At 35.0% G+C, this 22900-nt stretch overlaps 3 protein-coding genes across 6 annotated transcripts; 2 read left to right on the top strand and 1 right to left on the bottom strand.

Moving 5' to 3' along the window:
- Positions 1 to 8265: 8265 nt before the first annotated feature.
- On the top strand, positions 8266 to 9267 carry LOC113703814 (carboxylesterase 20-like). The gene has a single exon (XM_027225295.1). The coding sequence runs from the start codon at positions 8266 to 8268 to the stop codon at positions 9265 to 9267; it is 1002 nt and encodes a 333-aa protein (XP_027081096.1).
- A 4171-nt stretch (positions 9268 to 13438) lies between these two features.
- On the top strand, positions 13439 to 17575 carry LOC113704273 (uncharacterized). 3 transcript variants are annotated; one of them, XR_011819777.1, is made up of 10 exons: positions 13439 to 14089; positions 14942 to 15093; positions 15302 to 15397; positions 15498 to 15560; positions 16013 to 16081; positions 16172 to 16274; positions 16388 to 16459; positions 16541 to 16707; positions 16992 to 17080; positions 17218 to 17293. XR_011819777.1 is itself a non-coding variant. In XM_027226065.2 (9 exons), the coding sequence occupies exons 1-9, from the start codon at positions 13738 to 13740 to the stop codon at positions 17368 to 17370; spliced, it is 1149 nt and encodes a 382-aa protein (XP_027081866.1). In that variant the 5' UTR covers positions 13456 to 13737; the 3' UTR covers positions 17371 to 17575. The 3 variants fall into 3 exon arrangements, 1 of the variants encoding a protein (XP_027081866.1); XR_003451672.2 differs by having other exon boundaries at positions 16541 to 17080; XM_027226065.2 differs by lacking the exon at positions 16541 to 16707 and having other exon boundaries at positions 13456 to 14089; positions 17218 to 17575.
- Positions 16999 to 22829, bottom strand: LOC113704272 (acetylornithine deacetylase). 2 transcript variants are annotated; one of them, XR_003451671.2, is made up of 11 exons: positions 22269 to 22829; positions 21050 to 21294; positions 20836 to 20944; positions 20189 to 20327; positions 20026 to 20083; positions 19930 to 19947; positions 19582 to 19704; positions 18532 to 18685; positions 18431 to 18464; positions 17772 to 18054; positions 16999 to 17377 (listed from the first exon to the last, which is right to left on the bottom strand). XR_003451671.2 is itself a non-coding variant. In XM_027226064.2 (10 exons), the coding sequence occupies exons 1-10, from the start codon at positions 22599 to 22601 to the stop codon at positions 17951 to 17953; spliced, it is 1317 nt and encodes a 438-aa protein (XP_027081865.1). In that variant the 5' UTR covers positions 22602 to 22829; the 3' UTR covers positions 17576 to 17950. The 2 variants fall into 2 exon arrangements, 1 of the variants encoding a protein (XP_027081865.1); XM_027226064.2 differs by lacking the exon at positions 16999 to 17377 and having other exon boundaries at positions 17576 to 18054.
- Between the last annotated feature and the right edge of the window lie 71 nt (positions 22830 to 22900).

Here is a 22900-nt window from a genome sequence, read left to right as displayed (position 1 = left end):
TTGGTAGAGTACATTGTATATGTTTTTTTTTAAGTAATGCAGGGATCTTTCTGGTGTCATTAATTTGCATCCAGAACATTTGCGTTGTCCCTATAATCTAGGCAGCTGTTGTTCCTCAGATTCTGCCAATTTGTCTATGCTCCACGACACAGGGATCTTTAAAGCTTCATATCTGATCAGCTCTGCACATATCTATGTCTCTAGGAAACTGCCATTCTCCTACTAGTTCTAAAAAAAATTAGTGCATGAGTGCATGCAATAGATTTAACTCTGTGTTCCAATTGTCTGCACGAGTGCACGAGTACTATGCTGAAACTTTGTGGATCAGTTGTTTCCACAAAATTTACTCAGCTTACAAGCAAGAATGCAAGCAAGTTCACACCAGAATATTCTTCAAATAAAACAAAAAATGAAAGAAAGAAAACAGCAAGCAACTTTGTTTGAGGAATCCAAGTGATTTTGACTGACTCTGGAGTATTCTAATTTGTCTGTTCGTCAGTGATTGTAAAATTTATTAAGGGACTTCAATTTCAAGAAGAAGTTGTTGTTGAAACTATACATAGCTCTACACATTATTGGGATCCGTATCCCTAAAATTTTAAATATGAATCAACCATCATTTCCCACCAACTAAGTTATACGTAGCTAGCTATCTCCTGAATCTTAGAAGCTTTATGCATGTAGTTCATTCCTTATCTCAACTTTCTGTGCAACTGATTTTGTTTCTGATAGTACATATCTACTCCCATTAAACGGGTTGTTACACTTGGTGCATTATGTTTGGTGTTCTATTTTTTGTATATTTCTTCACTAATCAGCTTTTTCATCAGAGCCTCAGTTGAAAAATGGTTCTCAGCTTTACACTGGACTCTAACTATTGAAGTTGACCCTTCCATTCGGAGCATAGTAGGAAAGGACTCTCAATACTTCATTAGTGAGAGTGGCTATGTTGTTAGGAAGTTTGGAAGGCTTAATGTTGACAAATGATCACATCTTGAGGCTGAATATAGAGAGAACATATACAAGATGGTTATGGTATTTGAATTTTTTTGCTTATATCACTACTAGAATGAATTGTTTGATCTTTATACTCAAGCAATATTCTTATGTACTTCTATTTAATTTTTCGGTACTTATATTTGTCTTGTAGGATGACTTCTAATTTGAGAATAACATCACCTCAAAAACTGCTATAAATAGGCAGTTGAACATCTTGTATCGGAATCACTGATATCGGTTGCACAAGTATTTTCTAACCTTTGGGACGAAAGAGGAATCAATTCAATATGTTCCTGAAGATATATCAGTTGAGGATTGGACATGGATGTGCAACCACTTTGGAAGTGAAGAATTCAAGGTCTAGTTACATACTTGAATTAGTCTTACCTAAATATAAAATTTATTTCAAATATTTAGAATTACTGCTGGTTGTTTATATATTACAGAAAATCAGTGACCGTAACAAAGTAAATCGTGTTAAGAATGAAATTCATACCACTGTGGGAACAAAGTCACTTTCTAGAGTTGTTGAAGAGAAGGTAATCAATTCTGTTGTTTGGAGATTCCGTTATGCTTTTTGTCCTTCTACATTCTCACACTTAAGTTAATGATAGAAGAGGAATGAGGGAGTGGAGCTTTTAGAGATAGAAATGTTTGAAATCAGTCGTACATCAAAGAAGACAGGAGGGTTGAAAAATGATCCAGCGAAAGAGACTTTGGTGTGAGATGTCATTCAATTTTTATGCATTTACAACTCCTTTGTGACATGCCTTTTAACACCTAAGCTATAATGTCTTGTTTAGGCAACAATGAAAGAGATGGAAGCTACAACTTCAATGAGTAGTAAGGAAATTTGTCAACAGCAACTTGGATACATACCTGGACAGCTTCGTAGCCGCAGCACAACCAAGAGGCAAGCAATAGAGATTGACCACTTGAAGAGTGAAATTAAAGAACATCAAAGAAGGGCAGATGCGGCAGAGCAATGAGCTACACAAATTGCAGAAGAATTCAATGCCCAAAAGGAGCTAATTAAGAGCTTGCAAGATCAGCAACTTGAAACTAGAGGGCTGTACGAGGAGTTGATAGCCCAAATGAAAGATTTGCACAAATGATAGACTTCAAAAAAGGTGAGAAGATAAATTCTTTACTTTTATTTTAGCTGAAACTCTTTTTTTTACTTATTAAGTTCACAGTAGTTGGATATGCTGAAACTCTAAAGAAAAGTTTATTTTCAATGCAATCTAGCTTCATATTGATCGTGAGAAGACTGTTGCATATGCTGCTAGAGATGATTGAAATCTGACCTGGTTCTGTAGTTTATGCTTTAGTTTAGAAATCTAGTACTCTATCTTTTGGGAAAGATATGTATTGGCCATTACTACTTGAACTAATTATGTGGGATTTGGGACCCAACATTTGTGGTTCACTTTTGTTTTTGATTAATTTACAGATGTGTTATGGCCAAATATATGAATTTGCGGCATATATTCTATGTTGATTTTGCCTTTTGTCAACTTCAATGTTCGGTTATAATTGTTTAAAACGCACATGCAATGCTATATTTGTAATGACCAATTTCAACTCTTTAAGACAAAACTCAGTGACAACCTTCCCAAAAGATGTCACTCTTAGCCAAATTTAATTTTTTGTTATAATTGTCGGAACGAGAGCCATGACAATGTTATATTTGTAATGAACAATTGCAACTCTTCTAGACAAAGTTGTAAGTTTACTAAGTGACGACTATTTTTGTCACTGAATACTAGGAATGAGAGTGACAAGTTCAAGTTGTCACTGTGCTCGTTCAAATTTGTGACGACTTTTGCTATGTTTTATGACAAAAAAATATGTGAAACAGTGACAAGAAAATTCATCACTGAATACTAACCGTTAGTGACGACTTAATTTTTGTCATTAAATAACAAGATTTAGTGACGACTTTGAAGAGGTTGTCACACGTACCCATTTGTGACATAGAATTAGTGACAACCATGTGACAATGGAAAAAGTTGTAACTATATGCATATAATGACGACTTTTTGATTTTTAGTGATGACTTTTTATTGTCACAAAAGACCAAATTTCTTGTAGTGATTCCACCTCTTTTCTGCATGGATCACCATATTCATGTGTTTTGGGTTGAGCAATTCCGATAATCTATTTTTGGGTCTATTTGTAATTTGATTATATAGTGTAAGAAAACTGTTGGTTTTTTGGGGATATAAACTAAGAAACAACACCTTAGTGTTGAAAAAAAAAATTTATAAGAGACTTATATTGAAAGCTGGAAAATAAGCTTATATTCTACATTCATCAACTCACTATTTATAGTGATTACATGAAACAACTAACAAAATATCCAACTAACAACTATCCTAAAAATCTCAACAAAATATAATCTTCTATTACTAGCAAATCTTAGCTAATATATTTGTTAACAAACCAACATGATCTTTGGTTAACAAATATCCTTATTTTCTAATAATTAAATTATTTTGATATCAAACCCAATCTGATAAAATCTGTAGGAAAAGTTGGCATATCTCAACACTCCTCCTTACCACTTTTGCTGCAGATTTTCAATTGCCTTCTTAAATCTTTGAACCTTGTTTTGGACAAGGCTTTCATAAAAATGTCTGCAATCTGGCCATCAGTCTTGCAATGTTTCTTGAGCCAAACTTCAAAATCAATACCAAATTTTTCGATGTATTCAAATGACTTCTTTGCAACTTGAAAGTGGAACTCCCATACATAATAGATGAACCTGAAGAAGAAATTCACAATACAAAAAATGATTGCTATGAGAGACATAAAACAATCTTTCAAATTTTTGTATGGCCTTTTATCAGCTATGTCACCACCATCATCCTCGGGTAGCATTTCATGAATTTTCACAATGTAACCTCCTTCAATTGCCTCATCAGTGATCTCCTCCTGAATTTTAGCAACGTTTGAATTTTTTGGTTCACCATACTGCATCTTAGGATTGTCAATTTCTGACAAATTCAAAACAAAATTTTTGCCTCTCATTTTCACTAAGAAAAGCTCATTCCCAATTGGATCATGTATAACACAGGTCCTGTTTTTGAAGATGACAGAATAATTTTTCTCCAATAACTGTCCAACACTTAATAGATTTTGATTAATTTCAGGTACATACAAAACATCAGAAATAATTTTGGTACCTAAACCATAATCAATTGCAACACTACCTTTGCCTTTTACCTCAATTTAATCTCCCTTTCCAATTCTGACTTTGGAGATTTGCGATTTATCAAATTTCCTAAATATAGATTCATCATATGCCATGTGATGAGTGCAACCACTGTCTATTAGCCAAGTTTCAATACTGGAATTATTGCTTGCAAAACAAGTGGTCATGAAAAGTTGCTCCTCATCTTGTTCATCAACCATCTGAGCGTGATGTTCTTTTTTTCCTTTATTTTTGTAAACTCTCTCCATATGTCTCATTTGCTTACAAAACCTACATTGAATGTCAGGTCTAAACCAACAATATATTGAAAGATGTGAGGTTTTCTTACAGTGTGGACACGGAGGATTTCTGCCATTTTTCTTCTCATTTTTGCTATTTTTTTCTTAATCATTTCTTTCACCTTGTCGAATTTGATCCATGTTTATTGCTTGAAAAGCACCTTCAATGACTTCTTCAGTTCTTATGGCTCGTCTTTGTTCTTGTGCCTCTAGAGCATTGATCAATTCTGGCAAAGTCATCTGAGAGAGATCTCTTGAATCTCCAAGAGAGGAAATCTTGGCTTCAAACCTTTCTGGTAAACTCACCAAGACTTTCTCCACAACTCTGCTATCTGGAAGTTGTTCTCTAATCAATCTGATTTTGTTCACAACATTTAAGAGTCTGTCAGAATACTCTTTAATGTTTTCTTTGTCTTTCATCCTAAGGAGTTCAAATTCTCTCCTAAGGTTCAAAACTTGTAGCTGTCTTGTTCTGTCATTGCCTTGAAAAGCCACTTTGAGAGCATCTCAAGCTTCCTTTGCAGTTTCACAAATCATAATTTTTGTGAATACTGCATCGGAAACTGCTGAATGAATGCAAGTCATGGCTTTTGATCTCCTTTTGACTGCATATCTATGGGCTCTCATCTCTGCAATAGTTGGATCTTTTGACAATTTAGGAACATGATCTGTCTCTACCACATCCCAAAGATCATTAGCATCCAAATAGGACTTCATTTTGACAACCCAGATTTGGTAATTTTCACCAGTAAAACTTGGAGGATTGGATAAGAAGTTGTTTCCTGGCATTTTGATGTTGAAGGCTTAAGTGTGAAAAAGGAATTCTCACCAGATTCACTCACTCTCAAAGAAACAGGTCCTTAAGATTTAGACTCTTGATACCACTTTGTTGGTTTTTTGGGGGTATAAACTAAGAAACAACACCTTAGTGTTGAAAAAAAAAACTTATAAGAGACTTGTATTCAAGGCTGGAAAATGAGCTTATATTCTACATTCATCAACTCACTATTTATAGTGATTACATGAAACAAACTAGCAAAATATCCAACTAACAATTATCCTAAAAATCTCAACAAAATATAATCTTCTACTACTAGCAAATCTTAGCTAATATATTTGTTAACAAACCAACATGATCTTTGGTTAACAAATATCCTTATTTTCTAATAACTAAATTATTTTGATATCAAACCCAATCTGATAAAATTTATAGGAAAAAGTTGGCATATCTCAACAAAAACCTTCTTCACGCAAACTCGTGGCATTTAAGAAATAAAAAAAAATTAAAAGCTCGTAGCATTTTTTAAGCAAGTGGAGCTCTTCTTCACAAGCACATTTTTTATTCACGCATACTTCCCATCTCTCTCCTGCATACACATATTCTGTGTTCGAATGTAGTTAGAATTTAAAAAAAAAAATCTAACATAGTAATTTAACAAACAAAGTAACAATATCAATATCAAATAAATAATATTCATAGAATAGAACACTTAAATTCAGCGCTCAAGTTTAGCTGATCATCAGATGGATATAATAGATATGACATTGTAAATTCAATATTCGTTTAAATTGTGGAATTTGATGAAGAATTTGAAATCCATCTAAATGGCGCTAGTTGTTTGGATTGTTTAATAGGCATTTAACTATCCAATATACCAATTATTAAAATATATTTTAAATACTAGAATAATTTGTAATTTTCAAATTCAAATACTTAATAAATAATATAAATAACTGGAGGGATTTGAGAGGATTTCAAACCCTTGATCAGATCCCTCAATCCAAACGCAACCTAAATGTTTTAGCACTTAAATTTCAATCTGCAGTTTTCATTCTAGTTTTCAGTTTCCAATGTTGATATAATAATCCTGTAAGCTACAAACAAAAAACATTATATCATTCGCATTAGGGCAAATTACACTTTATTCCCCTGTGGTTTAGTACTTTTTCGTATAACCTCCTTATGATTTTAAAAACTATATATAATTCTCTCGTAACTTGGATTAAAGTGTCAAAATGACAGAATTTGCATTCCATAATGAAGTCAACTAAAATATCAAAAGTACCCCTATGTAAAATTGAAAATTATTTATTAACTACAAGGGGGTTATGTATATATTTTAAGAATTATAATGGGGTTATATGATAAAACACTAATTATGTCATGCATATTATGTTTATATATTTTGATCATTTCAGGCATTTTAGTTTTTAAATAAGGGTAATTTCAATATTTTTATGGGTTTTATCACAAATGATCATTTCCATCACTTTGACACTTTAATCCAAATTATGAGAGGGTTATATATAGCTTTCGAAACTATATGGGGGTTATGTGAAAAATTGCTAAACCACGGGTGGTTAGATGTATTTTATCCTTTGCATTATTCTGATGCATTACAAAATTTGATATCACATCAAGCATTAAATATAATATCAGTAATCACCTTTTACCACTTTAATTTCACACTTAAATGACAGCTTCTTCTCTTTTTTTTGAATTTTTTTCCTGTGTTTTGTTGCTGTCAATACCATTTAAACAACCGCCAGGCTGCGGGCGCTAGACCCCCCTTGTTCTATCATCATGAGACAAAGCCCCGAGCATCGAACTGTGTTAGAGCACAGCAACTGGTTCCTCGGACCACAATCATACTTTGTTTCTGGAGGCCATAGTGATGCTCAAACTTTGAAGATTAAAGTGAGATGAAATTTTTATGATTTTTTTGTGAAATTTCTATTTTTTGTTTTGTTTTGTATTATATAGTGTTATTTTAATTTGTTATATTTTAATTTTTTATCCTTTTATTAGATATTAGAATTTAAGGAAACAAAAAAAAATTCTAAAATGAGATGTTTGTGAATGATAAATGACAATATAATGAAAGGTAAGACAATGTTGGACTAGGGGTCTATTAAGTCAAGTAGCGATCGAGTTGCACCATATTCGAGCTCAAATTCAATCACTATTAGTGCTACTTAAACTTGAACTCGAGTTTGAACGAGTATATAAATTTGAACTCGAACTCGACTCGACATAATGGAAATTAAGATCGAACTCAACTCGTTGGAGTTCGAGTAAACTGCAAGCCATATCAAATTCGAACTATACAAGCTCGAGTTTTTCATCTCTTTTTAAAATTTTTTTTTTTTACATTTTAGATTTATCAGATTATTAATTTATCATTCATCATTTTTTTTACTAAATTACTTCACGTAAATTTATTAATATACGGATCCATACTAGTCATTTCATAATTAAAATATATAATATATAAATAATATAAATACTTAATTAAATTCGTTAAATACTCGAGTAATTACTACTGATTCGAATTCAACTAGTTACGCAGAATGAGTAGATCGAGTCTGCTAAGTTTTTACCAAGCCGCTCGCGTCGTCCACACCCCTATGTTGGACAAAAAATCCTCTATGCAATTAAATTGAACGCAAAGGTCGTTGGCTGGATATACACAAGTATAAACCAATTAAAAGAAAGAAGAACATTGGACCCATCAAGAAGATAATTCAGACGTCATTTTCCTCTCAAGTCTTGCGCTTTTATGAGCTTCTTGTGTCTGCTTTTTCAACACAGCTCATGACGCACTAAATTATATTGATAAACAACGTGTGGCAATGTATGAATTTCAAAGAACTAACGAAATGACCCTTTAACCTTTCTTTCTGTGCACTTCCAAGTCTTCAAATACCGTCAAACTCATGAACGCTAGCTCCAAAGCTTACACCAAAAGGCAGTCAAAATTCTCATCCCTTATGGCTGATTCAATTGCGGCAATTTCATTCGCTGATGCTCATGCTGATCCCTATGGCCGTCTGGGCTTAGTCCGGAACCCCGACGGCTCAGTCACGCGTCAATTTGAACATCCAAAAACACCCGTCTCCTCCTATGATGGCAGCCCTATCCTTCTTGTCAAAGATGTCCCCATTAACCAATCCAAAGACACTGGTGCCCGCATATTCCTACCGAAAGAAGCACTTGAATCCATCCCTGGCAGGAAACTTCCGCTCCTGATTTACTTTCATAGTGGAGGATTCGTGATTGGCAGCGTGGCCACGACCGGTTTTGATGATTTGCATAGAGCTTTAGCGACTGAGGTCCCGTTTGTAGTCGTATCAATCGAGCATCGTCTTGCTCCCGAGCACAGGCTGCCGGCAGCCTATGAAGATTGCTTGGAAGCTTTGCACTGGATCAAGAATTCACAAGACGAATGGTTGGAAAAGTATGCAGATTTATCAAACAGTTTCCTCATGGGCAGCAGTTCAGGGGGAAACATTGCCTATCATGTTGGTTTGAGTGCATCTTCACGCGTTGATGATCTTAAACCTTTGAATATTAAAGGGTTGATTTTGCACCAAGCATTTTTTGGTGGCAACAAGAGGACAGAATCGGAGTTGAGGGCTCTGAATGACACGCTTATACCGCCCCGTTTTGCTGATGTCTTGTGGGAACTTTCGTTGCCCGTTGGTGCTGACCGAGATCATGAATTTTCTAATCCAGTTTTGAGCATCAAACCTGGACAATTCGATCAGATTAAAGCTTTAGGATGGAAGATTTTAATGGCAGGATATGAAAATGATGCATTGTTTGATCGCCAATTTGAGATTGCCAAAATGTTAGAAGACGAGGGTGTTTCCGTGGTGGCTAATTTTGTTGAAGGAGGTTATCATGGAATTGACATTTTTGAGTTTCCCAAAACTAAAGTCCTTTGTGAGGTTGTGAAGGAGTTTATAATCTCCCTTATGACAACAGCTTAGACAACTATGTCAGAGGTTTTTACCCGGATGAGTATTTATCCAAATGAACAATGATGTTAAATCTTTGTACTTCTCAACATGTTGCTCAATTTCTTGCAAGTTTCATAAATGGAAATCAATAATGTTGATTAATTATGTGACGTTCTTGGCACCTAGTCTTGTCACATACTGGTTCAGAATGGTTTAAGAATTAATAATGCTTAACTCAATAAAAACTCATTTAGTACAGGCATATATGTCCTGGATGCCACAGTATCCGTCTTCTTCTGATCTGATTGAAGGTAATTGGTGATTTTTATGTGTTATTATCTATATGTGTGAAGTTTGTAGTGTCTCTTAAAACTAATACTACAATTAAGAGAAATTAAAACTTTTTTATTAAGAGAAATTTAAAAAAAATAAAATCTGACAATACTATACTGATAGTCAATATAGAGGTGGTAAGACTCCCAAGTTTATCCATACCAAAAGAAATGAAAAACATGTCAACATATTCTTAAAGTGCATTCTAACAAAATTGTGCCTCACCCAATTTTTTTTGGAGGGAAGGGGGGGGGGGGGGGTTAGGGTGTTCTTCACCACTGTTGTTATATGCCAGTATTCGTAGGAGAGAAATGTATTAGTCGGTATTGAAAGCATTTAGTTGTAGTCGAGTCAAAAACTAAAAATTGCATGACCAATAATTGCATGATTGATAATAGATAATTCGATTTTTCAGAAATTGATAATTGCATGATTGATAGTTGTAGTTGAGAAGGGTGTCGTCATTGCTGGCTATACAGGGAGTAACATAACTGAAGAGGCAAAATCAGGGAAAAAAAAAAGAAGAAAAAGGAAAAAAAGAGGCAAAATCAGATCTTAGATAAAAGTTATATAACCCAAAATTGACCCAACCATGGAGTTGAAAATATATAAATCAAGGGACCTCCGGTGTCTATTCTCCAAAATTATTGAAATCGATTCTTTGTACTGGAGATTTTAGTTTTACCAATGTCTTCAAAATGCATGCTATTCTCACAAGCCAATAACACTTTTTCATAGGGTTAAATACCAAAAACCCCCTTGTGGTTTGACTAATGTTCACTTTACCTCCCTATGATTTGGAAACCTACAATTTAACTCCCTGTCGTTTCAACTAAAGTGAAAGTCTAACAGAAAACATCTACAATAACGGTATTTCTGTCAGACTTTCACTTTAGGTGAAACAACAGGGAGTTAAATTATAGGTTTTCAAACCATAAGGAGGTAAAGTGTACATTTGGCAAACCACAGAGGGGTTTTTGGTATTTTACCCATTCTCAAATGCACGAAACATTCTTCCAAGGGTTTGACTTATAGAGGGGCAATTTTGACATTTTCGTTTCAGGCGTTAGTTTAGATGTTTTCCGTTAGACTTTTACTTTACTTGAAACGACGATGAGTCAAATTGTAGGTTTCCAAACCATAGGGAGGTAAAGTGAATATTAGTCAAACCATAGGGGGGTTTTTGGTATTTAACCCCTTTTTCATACGCATTAAATGGTTCCTTCAAACTCCTGTCATTTATATCTTGAATTAATAAAAGCAACTATTGTTTTGTTGCTTTGGAAGATTAAATAAACCCATGTGTTTACATGAAAAGAAAATTTGCTAGCAAAATGCTTTTTAGAACGTTTTTATCATTATTTTGATCACTTTCTCACAAGATAGCAAAAAAGAAAAAAAGAAAATGGAAGTGACAGATTAAGTCCCATGAAATATATATATATATATATATATTTTGGGATAATTTCAAAAACCTCTCTTGAGGTTTAAGACAATATCATTTGACACTTCTAAATTAACTTTAAGAAATCTCACATATATCCCTTAATTTTCAACTTTTTATAACTTTATCAGCCCATTTTAAAAGATATGATTTAAGAACTCATTTTGGGAGAGATAAAAGATTTCTATTCAAAATTACCCTTGTTGTGGACCTTTAGTTTTCATAATAAACCAAGATAAATCCTTAAGAATTACAACATATAAATTAGGTTGAAAGACCTTTTGCAATTTTTGAAGTCATCAGTCTAGACAAGGAGTGCAAAAGAAAAAATTATTATAATTAGAAAAAAATAACATTTTGTGCCTTGAAAGTACCTCAAATTAGTTTCTAAATGTATTGTTAATAATTTATCTTTCTCTTTTTTTCAAGCCATCAATTTGGAAAAAAATGTTAGAGTACTAAAAAAATTCTAAATTCATCTAACAATACATTGTAATAAAGAAAGTTCGTGTTATGTTTTTTAAAACACCTCAAATGAGTTTGTAAATTTAATTTTAGAAAGTTGTGTCTGTCTCTGATATTCAAGTCATCGGTCTATACAAAAAAAATTAGAAATTTTAAAATTCATAAATTTTTAAAACTGCTCAAAGTTCAAGGGTATCAAAGTGATATTGTCACAAATCTCAGGGGAAGTTTTTGAAATTATCCCTTTTTTTAGCAAAAGTTAGACTTTTATTGATGGAACAAATTCTGCATTGCACTCTTGAACTGAAACCAGTTTCTCAGTTTGCATTCTAAATTTTAATTTTGAATATTTTGCACCCTAAACTCTTAATTTTGAATACCTTATAACGTAAACTCTTAAGTTTGTCCTATTTAAATCTAGTCAATGACAACTTTTATAAAATTAACGGCATAGAGAACACAACAAATCAATGATAATATGTCAAAGTAATCAAAAGGTACCAAGGTATCGTAACAAAAATAAAACAATACATTGTTATTAATTTGCAGTATCTTTTATCTCGTTAATTTTGCTATCAATATTAGTAATTGAAACCATATAAATCAATAATAATATGCTAAAAATGGTTAAAAAAATAAAGCCAAGCAATTGCCAGTTAGAATAAAATGGTACATTGTCATTAATTTTTACCGACCTTTATCTCTTTAATTTTACGATTATAATCATTGATTGGATTTAAATGGAACAATTTGAGAATTTAGGGTGTAAAGTGGTCAAAATTAAAAGTTTAGTGGATAAATGGATAATCCAAATCTTAACTACAGAGGAGCTGTTGGTGCTTTACTCGTGTAGGAAGGCAGTCGAGGCCATTGATGAAGGTGCTCCTTCATCTGTTCCTCCTAAAGGAGAGACGATCAATATCAAAGATGAGGGATCTTCTTGGAAGAGATTGGATGCTGTTCAAGCTAGAGCTTGCATGGAAATCTTCAAGGACAATGGCTCTTGCTGCATAAGTCTTGTACATTACATCGTTCAACCAGCAATATTGTTCATTTGATTGTCCTCTGTCTTGGATCATATAAGATGACAGTTACATGGAAATACTAATGTACATCGTTCAACCAGCAATATTGTTCATTTGATTGTCCTCTGTCTTGGATCATATAAGATGATAGTTACATGGAAATACTTTAGTATTTTCATGAAATTCTTACTTGGTAGGATCAGGAATGGGTATAGTTACTTGGTAATACAAAAAAAAAAAAAGTAACCAAAATATATAAATGGATTATAAATGGATAATTGGTTTTATATAATCCATTTAGATCCATCCATTTAGATCCATTTATTAAATGGATCTAAATGGATTGGATAAATTTCATCCACCATCCATTAAGTCAAAACCAATTATGAACCATTTATCCATATTGCCACCTCTAGTTTAGAGTATAAAATATCTAAAATTAAAATTTAGGATATAAATTAAAAAGGTGATACAAGTTTAAGATTGCAAACTGAAATTAGTTCTTATTGACATAGATTTGTAGGCTTAAAGCAGCCAGAAGCTACAGGTACATATACAATTCTATACACATGTACCAAATCTATACAAAAGAATTATGCTTTATCAAACCACTTTTGCGAAATTCCCCAATCAAGAAAAAGTTCCCAAGAGTAAATGAACTTGCACCACAATTGGAGTTGGAATTCCCCAATAAAGCAATCTCAGATGTTTTTCGATTAGGTTAAGGCTTAGATTTGATTTTGGATGCCGCCCCGAAGGAGCCAAGCACCTAAATCCATTGTTAACCCATAAGCCACCGTCTACAGCTTATCTCCACATGGCAATTTTTCATTGGCTACTCAGATATTGCATGAAAAATATCCACACAGTATGTGGTATTAGATAGAAACACCGTTGTGGGTTCCACCTCTTCACATTCTCGCCGTTCAATCCCTTGCAATCAATCAAATTCAAAGTTGTTTGACTTCTCCTGGTCCCACTTGGACAAAAGTACAACCAATCGGACGGCTAGTATTTAATCAGTCCTTTTCTGCTCTTTTGAGACCTCACCACACCATGCGCCACCCGATCCTGAGTTTCTTAAATATTCCGACTTCGTCACCGGAGACGACGAAGTTAAACATAAGCACCAATTCCACGACGTTTTAACCTAAGCGAACAAGGCAAATCAAAACTGAAAACCACGTCGTTTTGATTTGCTTGAAAGGGGAAAAATAGAATTTGCAGTTAAAAATGGAGTTCCCGTTAACTTTTCGGGCTGCGAACCCGGCGACGATGACGTTTTTGGGGAGTAAATGTGGAGTTAGCTTGTATGACGTGGCGGGGTTGAGTATGAAGGAGAAGAAGAGCAGGAAGAAGATGAAGCAGCTGGTGGAGGTGGTGAGAGTGAGTGCCACGGCGGAGAGGGGCAGCGGCCGGGAGGCGGTTGACGGTGGTGGAGCTGAACGAGAAAGCAGTAGCGGTGGTGGGTACACGAGCTCAGCTATGGAGGTGACCACATTCAATCAAAGGTTTAGAAGTGTTGAAACTGAATTTCCAGTTTGGGAAAAGATTGGAGCTGTCGTTAGACTCAGCTACGGAATCGGTGAGTTGTACTTTTTCCTTTCCGGAAGTGTTGAATGCAGAAAAAGAATTAAATTTTTTGTTTTATTTTCTGTGTGATTTTTTGTGAACAGAGAAAAGTGGTGTACCTTTAATTGCTTGAAATGAATATTTTCAACGATTACGATAGAATCCAGAAAGTGAAAAGAAAAAAGAGGAGAGAATTTTAGTACGTACTTATTCGATTTATTCCTACGAAATCTCAAAAAAAGGCTAAATAGTTCGACCATTTTTCGTACCAGGATTTTTAGCGACGCAAATGTTTCGGACAGCATCACAATTCACAGGCATCAAAAACTAGGGACAAGGGAATATGCTAAATTGTAGGGAGAAGGGATTAAACATTTTCTAAGTTTGAGAGGTTGAGGACGAAGTTTAGTCATATGTAATAACTTTTATAATATGTAATTTTGTTATTTTCATTTGATTAAGAAAGAATTTTGAAGACTACTTTTGTAGTGAAATCCGATGTCCTGTTGAAATTTAAGAGTCCTTACAACATAACCCATGTGTGTGAGGCAAAAATTTTCTGGAGAGTGTTACTGGATATTTTCAGGAACAATAATGTTGCTGGAAAAGAGTAAAACTCCAGCCAAATGGATATTTGTATTTTCTGTTGGAAAATTACTGAATAATCCAATGTTTTGCATACTAATCTTTATTTTATTTCACATGAGCTGCTGCTAATAAGCTAGAAAACCGTTATTTTCGTTGAAGTTCATGTTTGTTATCTGTAATTTAAGGTTGCTAGTTTGAGGGAAAAGAATTTATTCATGTTGAACGGATTTTGGTAAAATAATTTTGATGGTCCCTAAAGTTGTTTTTGAAAAGTCAGGAATATATGTCGCAATGGCTTTGGCGGGAAGGTTCATATGCTCCATGACTGGGATTGATAGCTCGGGAGGTTTTGATCCATCCCTAGATGCCATCGTTGAGGGACTGGGATATGCAGCTCCTCCAATTATGGCGCTTCTTTTTATTCTTGATGTAAGTTGTACCTTTTTGACTATAAATATAGAGTGCTTGACTTATTAATCAAACTGATCATTTTCTTGGACCGTAATTATCATGTATTATGTATGGTTATAGAAAGTTCAGCAGCTTATGGTTTTGAGATCTTAAAATTTGCTGCTCTGTGATTCCCTGCAATTGGTTTAATGAAGTTTACTCTGTGAACTATGAATAATGGATGCAGGATGAGGTTGTAAAATTATCTCCTCATGCTCGTGCAATAAGGGATGTTGAGGATGAAGAACTAAGGAGCTTCTTTTATGGCATGTCTCCGTGGCAGGTAAAACTCGGCTGTTCGTGCTGCATTTATTTTCTTCCATCTCCACTCTGGATTATCAACTGGAGAGGGAGCAGTAATCATTTTGGCTTATTAACTGCAGTTTATATTGATTGTGGCTGCAAGCTCTGTTGGGGAGGAGCTTTTCTACCGTGCTGCTGTCCAGGTCAATATCTCTGCAGCAATTTTCCTTCTTTCCATTCTCTTTATTTATTTATTTATTTGTTTGTTTTGGTGGAAATAACACAACATTTTAGTACCAAATTAAAACCAAAATTGGCTGGTGGTGGTCTTGTTTGCTTTTGCAATAGGCTTTCTCAAAGCCTACAGACCTCGATTGGAGTGGTTATCTTCACATGCTCCTTGACTTTTATCTTCCAATTCTTTGTTGGGTACCATCTATTGTCTTGAGACCTCTTCAGATTGAACATCAACTAAAGGATTGCTCCTGTTGATGCCGAAATAAATGTCTCTGTTAGTTTTTTATGGCATGAAAAATTTGGAGAAAAGTTGTGCATCGTTCACTTTTAATTGATCAAGTACCATGTCTAATGAAAGCATTAATCTTGTTCCTGATGATATGTCTTTCTCTTGCTCCAATTTCTTTGACATATGTAGGGAGCATTAGCCGACATATTCCTGAGAAGCACTGATTTGGTGACAGATGCTCGTGGGATGGCATCTATGGTAAGATTTTCTCTCCACAAACATTTCTTCTCGTAAAAATGTTTTATTCCTGATAGCTGATTGCTTATGGTTTTCTTTCTTCTGTTTTAGACTGGTTTCCTGCCGCCATTTGTCCCATTTGCTCAGGTGTTTGCTGCTGTTGTAACTGCTGCTCTTACCGGTTCTCTGTATTATGTTGCTGCCTCTCCGAAAGGTATCATAAATTTCAAAAAGAGAATATGTTTTGGTGTCCATTTTTCTAATATATCCTCAATATGCGCAATTCATGTTTTTTGTGACAAAAACAGTCTTTTGTTCTACTTTCAGATCCTACGTATGTTGTTGCACCAGTATTACAATCTCGTTCTCGGCGTGAAGATCTGAAGAAGCTGTTTGCAGGTTGCTTCTTGTTCCCTTGATGTAGAGCGATCTTTTTATTTTCTACACGAGGACACCTCATTTTCTTATATTTGCTAGCAGTAAAACAGCTATTTCCAATACATGTTGCGTGGGAATCATATATGGCAATCAATAGGAGGAGGAAACAATTAGAATTTCCGGTGACTGCCTATTCCAAACAGAAAATGTGTTTCTACAGATAAGCTTGATTAGCATGATGATGTTCTTTATCAACTTCTTCAATAGAAGTATGTTCATCTTAAACTCGATCATCTTTATGAGCCATATACACTCTTTTGATCAGCATGTAGTACTATATCATTTGTATGCACTCAGGAGCCTCTTCCCTGCCCTTTCAAAAATGTGTACCTACATTCTGGAGGTTGCAAAATGTTGCTAAGGAGCAACGAGGAAAACTGAAGTTCACAGCATATTTTGCCTGCCTAAAACCATTATCCATTGTCAGCTGTTTATCTTGTATCATCAACACGCTAGTTACAATTGCAATCTGACTATGGTGCATATGGAACAGCCTGGTATGAGAGGAGGCAAATGAAAAAGATTTATTCGCCCTTGCTGGAAGCAATTCTAGCCCTTTACCTTGGATTTGAATGGATCCAGGTAAATTGGTTTATTATGCACATCATTTTTCCTTTTGCTTGCAATTATACATAATTTCCCGTCATACCAAAATCACTTTTAATCAGAGGAAAAAAACTGATTATGCTTATTTTGATTGCTTATATGGATGTGAACAGACAAACAACATCTTCGCTCCAATCCTCACACATGGCATTTACTCTGCCGTTGTTTTGGGACATGGCCTTTGGAAAATACATGATCATCGGCGAAGACTACGCCAGAGAGTTCAACAGCTGAAATTGGAAGAGAAGAGCACGAGAAACTTGTAAAGCGGCCCTGTAAGGAAATGTAATGGTTAGATTTGGCGGAAACATGTATATTTCTTGTTTGAGTTTTGATTAGCCTTAGATCACCTACAGATGTACAGGCAAAGTCAAAAGAATACGCACAATAAAAAGTTCCAGTTGTAAATGGTAGCTTATACCGTAGAAAATCTACCATATACAGGATGTATTGGCAGTACCTTGGCACAAATTTTCTTTCCAACATCAGCAGGAAATTTTTTTTTTTTTGTCTTAGAACTTATACACCACTGTTTAGGAGTATGCTTTTTCATCAAAAGAACAACCAAAATGTATAACAGTAAATTAGATGCACTCAGTTCCTAGAAGCTGTGGTTCAATTAAAAAAAAAAAGGCATCTCAATTGATCCGTTCCCTTCTCAGCATACTTGTTAATTTTTCAGTGGCCGTTGCTGTATGCCGAAATCCGCACCAAAGAACAAGACATTATTAATGCTGACCATAAACTGTGTAAGCTCAGCAGAGGTTGAAGATTGAAGGCCATAATCTTCACAGTATATATACGGTGGGCAAGATTTATTGCCTTCAAGAAGCCTGTGATCAATAATCAATCTTCCAATTGTGAAATGATACTGGCAAAAACTTGGTAGCCCTGGCACATGTCAGTTAGAAGGCAGTACTCATTCTTGGCATGGTATGTAGCCATTAAGCCTGCATGTTTATCAAAAGAGCAAAATCCATTGATCCATCTGTTTTGGTGTAGCCAAAATTTACAGCAGCATATATATATATATCTTTTGCATCAGAATGGGTATAGAAGACGTCAACCAGGTTAGGTGTTAGCCATATGGAAGAAATAATTATCAAGAAGACAGATTCTTAACATGCTTTCATCGAGTTCCTTCTAAGATAAGAAGAATGGTATAACTGGCAAGTAACACGCTCAAGAAAGGATTCAAGCAACCAAGTTCTAGGAAAAATCATACTGCAGACCAAAACATCTTTTTCACAAAATACTACCAGAAGCATACAGCTATAAGCTTATATTATTTAAATAAAAAAGTGGTAGGATATGGAAGAATCTTACCATAGCCTGCAGTTTGGACATCAAAGCCCTCATCCTGCCAAATAACAAAGTTAGAAGGATGCCAAAAAATCTGAGTCTTATGACAAGCAAACTCATCGTACCTGCAATTCTCTAATAAGTGGCAAACTACCAGTAATAGAATAGGGCTTTACATGCCCCACTGCCTCTTCAGTCGCTTTACATAGGACATGGAAACCAGGGGATTCAAGATTGCAAGCAACTCCAGAATTTGCCGAGTCGAAACTTATTGTGATTCTGAGGGTAAATAAATTGTAAAACTGAATGTTACACAATGAGTACTGTACTGATATGCAAAGAAAAACTGATTCCATAAGACCATCACCTACTTCCATGCTTGAAATTATAATCTCAGGGTGCAATGCAATTCACAACATAAATACTTGATCAAGGAATGTCTTTATTAGTGGAAGGCTGTTCCATCCCCTATCTGGAAACAAAATTTCTCATGACATGGGCATTTTTTTCCCTTATGTCGTTTGCCATCAGTGCTGCCCATTACAACTCCCAAGGAAAAAGATAAAAGAGAACCCCCAACGTGATGAAGCATGTCTATGACAGGAAGCCCAAACCTAAATATCCTTCGATGAAATGCTTTCCAGTTTGCAAGAAAGATGTGGGACTTTCTTTTCTGTTTATTTGAACTTTGAAAGAGCATACTCAATTAAACTTCTGGGAAAGTGGAAAGATAAGAAGTAGAAACTGTAGAAAACAAGGGAGCTTTGGTTCTGTGATCCCTCCTAGTCCAAGATGGAGCATGTGGCTTTGAGTATAATGAAAGACCATTTGCAACAGAGAAGTCTTAGTTCAAGATCTAAAATGTAGAATTTATCCCATATTCATAGATTGTATCCAGGGACTGTTTTAACTTTTCGGTCAGTTTACAAAAAAATTTTGCATTACATTGTTGACTGTTGGGCCTAATATGGTTTCTTGCAGTGTTTATAATCTTAGGATGTGTAATTACCTTATGCATACTTCTTCTCTGTATATCAAAATTTTCTTGAATTAGTGGATAAATGATTTTCAATTTGACAAACTACAATCACCTTTTTCATTCCTACCAAATTTAAAGTGAAAGCAACAACCGCTCAGCATGCTCCTACTAAACAAATCAGTCGACAAAGGCATACCTTCCCCTTAGGTTTTCATCTGGTAGCACATATTTTGAAACAGGGCCCCTAGTATCAAGCTTCTCAATATTTTCATTTATGTCTTCGACATACTCCTGTAACTTCTTCAGCACATCTGATACACTGTTGAGGAGTGAATAATATATACTGTCAAACTTTTGAATTTTTACCTGAATATCCTTCTAAACTCAACTGGTAAAGCTACAGCAGACTAAGTACAGGAAGATAATTAGTTTAAGCCCAAAACATAAAAATGAAGAGGGCAAAGGAATTAATTGTGAAATATCATAATCTGATAACTTAAATCATCCACAATTTAGGAAGGAGAAAAAAGGAAAAATTTGCCACCTGTAAAATGGAGTCAACCTGCAAAAGTAAAGAGGCATTGTTAGAAGGGTTTAGAAGTTCAAGATCCTAAACAAGAATATATAAAGAAATATGTACCTAACATCGCCTGAAACTGTACATTCAGCTGGAATTTGGTTAATTCCACCACCTGGATCTGTAATATAAAATGCTTATTCAGAAAATGGAATTGGCTTGGCTGCTTATGACAAGTCAAATATCACACTTGTCCAAGTTCTTCCACAATGTGATCAAGACTTACAAGACCATTGAGTTGGTTTCATTGTTGATGGTGTTGCAAATCCATAAACTTGTTCCTTAGGATGAGGAGGGAAATCTTTATAGAACCGTAATTGGATCTCTTTGAGTGCTTCCATTGCTAGCTCAAAGGGATTAATAGCCTACAGAAAAAGAAAACTACTAAACGGAACACATTCACAGGTTCCTCCCAGTAATGGAGCATTCTTAATGTGCATGAACTTGCAGCAGTATTCCTCTTCAATCCCTCCAAGTTATTGTCCAGCTAAATTATCGTAACATTAATTCATCTACAGCCAAGCCTATCCCATTTATTTTTGGTGCACTGTGATCACTTACAAGGATTTATCTGTGAAAATAAGAATACTTCAAATGCAGTTTTTTCTGCATAGATAATTTAATTCAAGAGGAAATAATATTAAATGTATTTTTTGTGCTTGCAAAGTTAAAAATTTTTTTTGATGCCTCTCTTTTAGTTTAGTTTCATCATTCCAGAAAAATGGTTACTTTAATTACTTGATCTTTATCATAATATGAACTGCCTGCATAGTGACACAACTAAGAAAGTGACAGTATCTCTTTCCTGCACATGTGAGTTTTACACGAAGAATTAGTGCAGCTGATATGAGACAACAGAAAGCCAGAAAGCACCTTATGGGGCAAACCACTGTGGAAAAGCTTTCCGGTAACATGGAGTTTCCACGGTATCATGCCACCTGTCCCAATGCAAGGCTGTTTATCCGCTGTATCTATCCAAAATCTGTTTTCAAACACATAAACCATTAACCAAATGCCAAACAATTTAAACATAACCAATTAACCAAAAAAAGATTCTCATACTTAAATACTACTTTTATGTCCTTACAAAGGCCCTTGTTTCAACTTATCGAGCAATCCATCCTTAACCAATGCATCCACACCAACCCCAGGAATAGATGAATTCTCTTCACTGGCTATAAAAACAGCAACAACAGAGGACTTCAGCTGTGGCTTTGTCTCTCCCAGTTTCTTCATAAGTTCAGCTACAAGAGCGACATGCCCAAGGCAATCAGTAGTTCCACGTCCCCGTAGTTTATCCCCATCAATGCTCAGCGAAAAAGGATCAAAATCCTGAGGCATAGATATGGTCTTAGACTCTAAATACAAAACACTCGAATACTGAGGAGACAAAAATTTATACCCAGGTCAAAGAGCAGAACTCAAACTTACTCTGTTTCCAACCCCACTATTTACTTTCTGGAAACCTTGGAAAAAGATAATTACAATCACAGGTTCTAGCTAAATTCCATAATCATGCCCTCGAATTAAGAAATAGCTGGTTAAATCACTTTAAATACTTCAAATATAAGTTATGAGCTGAAGTAATTTTGTTTCGATGGAATACAATATTTGCAACAACAGAATGAGATAACCATTAGTTAGTAAGGCTAATGAACTCATTACCCCAAATCATAGCACGGGCCTCATAAAACAATAGAGAGCCAAAAATTTTCATTAAGGTACCAATTTAGGACTCAAGATTTAATTTCTTATAGTGAACATCCTTAGGCTACAAATCAGCAGCTACCGTAAAATGAGACTTGCATACATTCAATGTCTCACCAAAATTAACTAAGTTCCATAGCTCGTCATTGCATAACTACAATTCCCATACGGGGTTCAAATTCCTGGGGATAATGGATATGTTTGTAGCATTGTAGATGCAACAGCGAGATCTAACCATAATAACAATGAAAAGATTCAGAAAAATATTGCCAGTGTATAAAAACACAAAAAGTCTCCAACTTTAAACCTTGCACTATCAAATTTAAACTTCCAATCAAAGAAAGCCCTTTCATCATCAATTAAAACAATCTTCTTTTTTTCTCAGAATAGAGAGAGAGAGTTGCAAAAAGTAACAAAACCCAATTAACATATACCATTTTCTTTTGTCCTCATTCTGGCAAACTCACAAAACATATTTACAATCATTTTCAGTCAAACACAAGACAAAACCAATCATCAGAATGTAAGAAAAATCCCAAAATATATAATCGGATTACAAATAAATTACTCAAAAAAGCTAAAAGTTCAAAATTTGTTACCCAGTCAGAAGGGTTGGCAGTAACAACATCCATATGCATTCCAACAAAGGAAAGAATTTTGTTGGGCTCAGTTCCGGGATACTCTACAATCAGGTTTCCTCTATTGGGCTTGTAGGTGACATGGTTGATAACAAGCGGGCCTCCACCGGTAGTGGTGCTGTAGGGGAGGAGAGTGTCGAGCACGTGCCGCACAATCCTGTCTTCTTCTGGGATCAGCTCTGGTGGATTGTTCTGAACGAATTTAGATTCTCCTATTAGTTTCCCCAAAAGGGTCACGAATGATTCCTTGTCTAAAGCTCCTAATGCTTGTTTTGCAGCAGATGAAGCAGCCATTGTTATACAAGGAGAAGAAGAGCGGATGGAGAGTAGGGAGGCTTTTTTAGATCCTTTTTCTTTTCGAAAGGTTTTGTAGTACTAGTAAGTAGTAACTATGAGTTAAACTGCTGGCTGAAGATTGGAAAATAAATCGTTAGGACTGGACGACAAATAGAATAATATACTAGTGAAGTTTTTGCTTTATTGCTCTATCACCCTAATCTTTGATTGATGATCTTTGATTCTCTGTGTTTGTGCGCACCGAAGGCTAGGAAATTACAGCCCCGTCTTGTTAATACTAACTTAGACCCTCCTGT

Source organism: Coffea arabica, chromosome 8e (assembly GCF_036785885.1).
Source record: "Coffea arabica cultivar ET-39 chromosome 8e, Coffea Arabica ET-39 HiFi, whole genome shotgun sequence".
Lineage (NCBI taxonomy): Eukaryota > Viridiplantae > Streptophyta > Magnoliopsida > Gentianales > Rubiaceae > Coffea > Coffea arabica.
This window is presented reverse-complemented; position numbering and strand designations above follow the sequence as displayed.